At 40.7% G+C, this 6,906-nt stretch overlaps 1 protein-coding gene across 1 annotated transcript in view; it reads left to right on the top strand.

Annotated features, from left to right (window-relative positions):
• LOC106523154 (basic leucine zipper and W2 domain-containing protein 1-A) overlaps positions 1-3,893 on the top strand; it is a 10,261-nt gene extending 6,368 nt beyond the window's left edge. Inside the window, exons 7-12 of the mRNA XM_014016495.1 lie at positions 1,004-1,113; positions 1,695-1,865; positions 2,170-2,316; positions 2,615-2,753; positions 3,044-3,166; positions 3,242-3,893. Coding sequence (XP_013871949.1) covers positions 1,004-1,113; positions 1,695-1,865; positions 2,170-2,316; positions 2,615-2,753; positions 3,044-3,166; positions 3,242-3,273 — 722 coding nt within the window. The 3' untranslated portion in view covers positions 3,274-3,893. The remainder of the gene's footprint in view (positions 1-1,003; positions 1,114-1,694; positions 1,866-2,169; positions 2,317-2,614; positions 2,754-3,043; positions 3,167-3,241) is intronic.
• The last annotated feature ends 3,013 nt before the right edge of the window (positions 3,894-6,906 follow it).

The following is a 6,906-nucleotide window of genomic DNA, read 5'->3' as shown; positions in this document are numbered from 1 at the left end:
GCAGCACAGGAGGGGACAAAAGTGGTATCGGTTAAGAGTATCGGCTGGCTTTTACGAGTACGAGTACTTGATGCTGGTATCGGATCCGATTCCGATACTGGTATCGGGACACCTCTAATTATTTCTTGCATTATCAATGAGTTTTAATCAAACATTTGGGGACATCTACATTAACAGGTGTTCCTACTGGCAGACAGAAAAAAACTAGTTTCCAAGGACAGATGCCTGCATGTGGCCATGACACACAAGGTTACCCTCGAAGAACTGGAGCGAGAATGACATCTGATCAAACAGCAGCCCAGCCAATAATGACAGTTAGGCCGTGTTGATGTTCAGGGAGGTTGATTTTAGCATTATTGTTATTATTTCTAAACAAAGACAATGAGCTTTATTCGCTAATATCTTATTAATTTATGATTTTTGTTTTGTTTTATCAGAAGGGTTTCAATGACATGTTCTTAAACCACATAACTGTTAACCCTGATGGAAAGTCATTGTCTGTATAAGCAACAAAAGAAACCAGAAAAAAAAGAAAATAATCTGCATGAATAAGTGGTTTCAAGGCATGCTTGGACTACTAATTGATTGTAAAATGATGCAGATGGTACTCTGAGTCTTGTCTGGCTTTGATTTGGTTCTGTTTGTCTTTTTCTGGCTGCAGAAGGAAGAAAAAATAGCCACAATCTATGCAGCTGATGAATAGCCTCAACTAATCCAACACTGCCCATTTATAGTCATTTGGCCCAGAAACTTACGTGATAAATTAGAGCAACTTGAGGTCTACTTCACATTTTCATACATTTGAAACTATTGAAAATTTAGCTGAATTCATAGTGTCTTTAAATTGAATATAGATGCATTACTACCGTGCTAAACTCCCACTGCTTTATGGCGTTGTTTCAGTTAAATGCTGCTTTTGTTTACCAATGGTTTACTGAAGTCTAACTTAATCCAATCAGATCTGTTGGCAACAGCTGACACACATTATTATGCATTTGTTCAGGTGTTTCGGCATGCTTTGCCGTAAAACTCTTCAAATCCTGGCTTTCGGAGAAGGACATAAATTCAGTCGCTGGCAGTCTTCGAAAGGTTGGCATGGACAACAGACTCATGGTGAGAATCGCATCTTTAATGCAAAATCTTTACCACTGACAGGTGTCAGAAGTGAGTGTAGTCTGATGGCTAAAATGAACTTAGGAATCCTTACCAGTTAAAACTAGTGATCATCAACTTGTTCCGCCAGGGGCCACACACATTCCATCCGGCAAAGTAGGAAAAGTTGACCGATATGAGTTTTGTTTTTTTATTCTCGATGCCGATACTAGTCTTTAGAAATCAGGGAAGCCGTTCATTGTGAGTTAGTTTATTAAAAAGTTAAAACAGATCAGCCACAGTAAATAGAAATAAACCAAATAGAACGCTTGCTCTCACTATGTTTGTTTAGAAATTTTTGCTCTTAACAAATTTCAATGATTTTTAGTTTAAAATGTGTTTTGTGAGTTTGTGAATCCAATATTGCTGGTGATCCTTTGCAATCCCAGACTAGGCTGTTTAAAAAAGTAAAGTATAAATAAAGAAAACCACAATATTTGGATTGTAAACTATTGTGACATTCAGTTGACAGAAAAACAATGATCGCAGATAAAGGCCTGTCTGGCTAAATCAAGTTTCTCTCAACACTCGACTCCTTTCAGGAACTGTTTCCTGCCAACAAGCGCAGCAGTGAACACTTCTCTAAGTACTTCAATGATGCCGGGCTTAAGGAGCTTTCAGACTTCGCCAAAAACCAGCAGTCTATAGGTGCCCGCAAAGAGCTACAGAAAGAGATACAGGATCTGATGTCGCGTGGGGACCCCCTCAAGGATGTGAGTCCTTTAAGTTTTTTCCTGCTTCTTTTACGCTGAGGTCTTTTCATGCGGCATGCCACTGAGACTAGCACTGCAAATTGCTTTCTACTTGACCTCTGCCTGCCTTTGTCTTGAGACGTGGTGGTGAAATGGATGCAGTGAATCAATGAAAAGTTCCTGAAATCCACTCAACCTCGACAATATTATCAGTTCCCGCAAGCCTCTCTGAGAGTTCTCATGCCGCACGGTGCCGCAGTTTTGGATAAGCGGCAAGATTTTTCTATATGCTGAATCTTTTTGCTTTGTCGCTAACGTGTTGTAGATTATCGCATACGCTCGAGAGGAAATGAAGAAGAACAACATCTCGGAGCAGACAATGATTGGACTGATGTGGGCCAGCGTGATGAGCTCAGTGGAGTGGAACAAGAAGGAGGAGCTGGTTGCAGAACAAGCCATCAAACATCTAAAGGTGACRCCTTCAATATGCGATTGCACCATTCCCTTTCTCTCCCGCAGTTATGACAGTAAAGAAACCAATCTAAAGCTTAAGTGTGTCACTTAAACTGTAAGATATTGCCAAATCCAGTCTGCAGTCAGCACATAACCTAGCAGAGATAATTTGCTAAATCAAAGAAGTTCTCCCAGCAGGGTGGATAGAAACATAAGAAATCAGAGGAAAAAAAACTCATCTCTCCCCTACTTATTCAGTAAAGCTGTCAGATCTATAAAGTCAGGTTCCTCTAACTCTAAATGTTTCGTTTCTTCAGCAATACAGCCCACTGTTGAAGGCTTTCACCAGCCAGGGCCTCTCAGAACTTACCCTTCTGCTGAAGGTCCAGGAATACTGCTACGACAACATCCACTTCATGAAGGCCTTCCAGAAAATCGTCGTTCTGTTCTACAAAGGTGAGATAACTGCGCTCAGAAGGTTCCTGTTTCCGTGTTTGTTTGCGAGGAAGCAAAGTTTGTTTTATGGTGGGAAGCGAAGAAGGCATGTATGAGCAATGCCAGATGGTCTGAGATTATAGCCAAAAGTTTGTCTTGATTGATGTCATCAACCAGCCCTGGCGACATTTGTATTTTTTTATTTATTTTCCCCCCCAAGCACCTGGGCTTGCATCTGTGCATTTGGCATCATGTTAAATAGGTTTTCTTGTTCTTTCTTTTTTTTTCTCTTCTTTTTATTTTTTTTAAAGCGGATGTCTTAAGTGAAGACACTATCCTGAAGTGGTACAACGAAGCCCATGTAGCCAAAGGAAAAAGTGTTTTCATTGAACAGATGAAAACGTTCGTGCAGTGGCTCAAGAACGCAGAGGAAGGTAGGCCCCCTCRAACGTGTCATTGATGTTTCTTACAAAGATGGTCGAGCACACTAACAGTTTTCATCCTTTCAGAGTCTGAATCTGAGGAAGAGGATGCAGACTGAGGATTTTTAACAACCTCCTTGGTTTTAAATGAACCTAACACCAGATGCTGTCTGTGGATGTTTTCCATTTTCCCTGTCTATTCTCTACCTCTGCCTATCTTTGTTCAACTGTCACAGAAGGGCTTTAATATTTCTTGGACTTGCCTCTTTAAATCAATACTTGTACTTCTCTTTTTACTCCTCGAAGAGCCATTCTCAGTGCCAGATTTAGGTTAAATGTATTGAAAGTCCTTTCTCATAACAAAGAGAAGATTTTGTTTCCCCCTCAAAGACGGATCCCTTTAGAATTGGGCAGTTTGATGACAGACCTTTTATTTGCCAGTGGTTCTTCTATGGAGCCATGATTTGCTGGTCGTCTGAAAGAAAAAACAGATTTTGTGACCTTGTCTTTACATTTCTGCCAGGTATATGAATGACAGCATCAAATTGACTGCCATTTTTTTTTTTTTTTTTTTACATTCTGCCACTAACATTGGCAACGGACCTGTGCCAGTTGAAACAGCAATTATGGCAGTAATTTTGCCCTATAAAAAAAGTTTCATAAATCTCATGTAATAAATCCATGCAGGCTTTGTAGGGGTTTTCTCCCTTTATCACAAATAAAAAAAAATTAATCACAAGTAATCGTTTTTCATTATTGGAGTTGTTTATTTGTGTAACATTTCAGACATGCTAAGCACACGCTGCTTTTYACTGCATCCATTGTGTTCAACAGCAACCTGTTCGTTCTCAAACTTTTTTTTTCGACTGGTTGATTTCATTTCATTTCACCTAATCATCCAATCAAGAAAGGCAGGCTGACATTCATAACCCGAGGTGCAAACGGCAATCTCAGTCACTTCACTCTTATCCTTATTTAAATGAAAATAAAGGTGCAGCCAAGCATGCAGAAATGCAAGTGAGATGGTGATTCAAGATGTTATAAAAACAAAGGTCAGTACAGATACATTAAAAGCCCGAAAAACAGATTTAGTAGTCCAGTTAATGTATAGATTACAAAGAAACAGGAAGGCAGAGCACTGGAAAGCCTTATCAGGAGATAATCACTTTCACTCTGAACCAACAGATGGCAGTAAACCCTTAAGAGATTTTTTCCCTCCCTTATTAAAGCTTGCCAGGTTTTCAGAATCAAACAGAAAATGCCGATTTGCATTAAAAAAAAAGTCGACTAAAAAGTATTAGACAGAACTACAAAGTATCCAGCACGAGTATTTTCTCTGCCTCCGTGTCTGGAGGATTTGTTTGCCTTTTGGTTTTATTTAGTCGCTCTAAAGAACATGAAACAATTTGGGGGAGTGACACGCCGGCTGKGGGAAACATGACCACTTTGGAGATTTGATTTAAGTACATGCAGCACTGAGTAGAAACGATACCCCCCCCCCCCCCACACACAACACACACCAAATTCAACCCCGCACAGTGCCAAGCATATTGATGGGACTGTTACCAGTTTGTTGTCTGCCTCCACCACCACACACACACAGGACTCCTCCCTGCACATTGAGGAATGCTGCGGTTTAATGAGGTGTCCATGCCGTGCCCTGACACATCTGCTGGTTTAGCTTTTCTTCCATTTTCAACAATCTGCTGCCGAATGTGTCTTTATTTCATGCTCCCGTGGATGATTCTCACTAAGAGTGGAATAAAACCAACACAAAGAAAACTTGTTGGGTCAGAGGTGTTTTCTCTGTGCTGTTGGCATTTCATTACACTCAAAACTAATGCAAAAGATTTCAAAGCTAATGAACAGATCTGCTGCCGTTTTATGTTAAGTTTCAAAGATGAGATTTTGTCAAAGACGAACAGAAGAACAAAGAGGCCGACTTAATGCATTTTGGGAAAATTCTGTCAGCTGGACTTCCAGCTTGAAGGGAGCAGAGCGGCACAATGTGCCAAGGAATGCCAGGGGAGATGTAGAGAGCAATTATTCTGAATTTCACACTGCGGCTTTGGTCAGTAAACATGACTCTGACTGCAATGCAGACCTCATCTGAATAATGCCGTCAGAAAACAGAACAAGAGAGGGCAATGCTTCTTTCGAATGTGGAGAGAGACTTGAGATAATTACTCAGTTTTCAACAAAACAGGAAAAAAAAGCACTACCTCATTCCAACCCAATCATGCCGTGATGTGCCAAGCACAAAAGAAGCACTGTTTTTTGTTATGGGCAAGTTTCAAGTGAGAGCGGCTTGCTTTGCATTTTAAGCAGCAAAGCGTGACAGGCACAATGCTTTTTCCTGTTCTGCTGTGTGTGTTTTTTTTTTTTTAGTGTTTATGGCAGACCACTCTAATGCCGGGCCTATCAGCCAGGTGAAACATGGAAATGAGCCTAAACATGTTTACTTGCTAAATACTGCCAATTGGTTCCCCGCGTCAGTCTCTGCTGAACATCCTAAAGCGGCGCAGCCTTCCAGCCCAGTTGTAGTCATGGAGAAGCGAGCACCTCTGTGACAGCAAACAGCTGCTGAGCTTCAGCAAAATCAAGAGGGGCAAAGAGTTGTTGGCGTTCGCAAACAAATGTTCGTCAGCTGTTATTGATGCTGTAAGGTTAATGCAACCATCCGTTCTCTTTCTGTTGTCTTTTTTTTCCCCCTACTCCTCCCAGAGGCAGGTTGCCAACAGCTTTCTTTAAAACGGTGTGGCCTTGTGCAGCTATTCTCAAACKTACTCAATAATGCACACTGATCCTGTTTTAAACGATCCCTCAATTATAACATTTAGATTTAAAATATTTAGACCATTCTTGGCTGCCTGACKGAGAAAATTACATCGTCTTTAGGCTTCATTTCAAAAAACTAATCATTATCTACCACCAAAGAGAGAATGTTTGTGTTCATACCTTTCTWTTAGCAAAATAGCTCATAAACCACAGGACACATTGTTTGAAACATACAGAAAGTAATCTTTAGATGTCCTTCTACAACTTAATAGCTTTCGCAATCAGTCTAATTCAAGATGGTTAATCAAGACAAAAATGGCTATAACTAATAAATAGCTGAAACTTTGCAATATGCTTTTCTTCAGTTTAAATATCTTTGATTACACAATTAAAATTATGTGAACAAAATTTAATGTGGCCACATTTTCCCCAATATAAATAGGTGGATAATTATTTGATTAACTGAAGCAAAAATATGTATATTCATTGTGTGCTATGGAAAAATTTAATCTGTTTTGTCCTGATACATCTCAGTAATCCAGGTAGAAAAATCAAAAAGAAAAAAATCAGTAGGTCCTCTGGATGGGTTCTTCTTTAATGAAACGTTTTGCCTCTCCAAGAGACTTCTTCAGTCTGAGGAGTTTCAGGTGAATTCAGCCTTATAAGCACTGCCTCCACATGGACAAACWGGTTARTCACATGCAAAAGAGGGTCATCGCCTAACAATAGGTCCTTAGTGCCTTGATTAGCTCTATTGTTCATAGAGGGTCATGTGCTCGCCTGTAGATGAGTGTAAACTATAGAGTCCTGGCCGGTAGATGAGTGTAAACTGCAGAGTCCTGGCCTGTAGGTGAGTGTGAACGGCCGAGTCCTGGCCGGCAGGTGAGTGTGAACTGCCGAGTCCTGGCCGGCAGGTGAGTGTGAACTGCCGAGTCCTGGCCGGCAGGTGAGTGTGAACTGCCGAGTCCTGGCCG

This window comes from Austrofundulus limnaeus, unplaced genomic scaffold (genome assembly GCF_001266775.1).
Source record: "Austrofundulus limnaeus strain Quisiro unplaced genomic scaffold, Austrofundulus_limnaeus-1.0 Scaffold146, whole genome shotgun sequence".
In the NCBI taxonomy this organism is placed as follows: Eukaryota; Metazoa; Chordata; class Actinopteri; order Cyprinodontiformes; family Rivulidae; genus Austrofundulus; species Austrofundulus limnaeus.
Note: the sequence above shows the minus strand (reverse complement) of the source record. Positions and strands in the feature narration are given on the sequence as shown.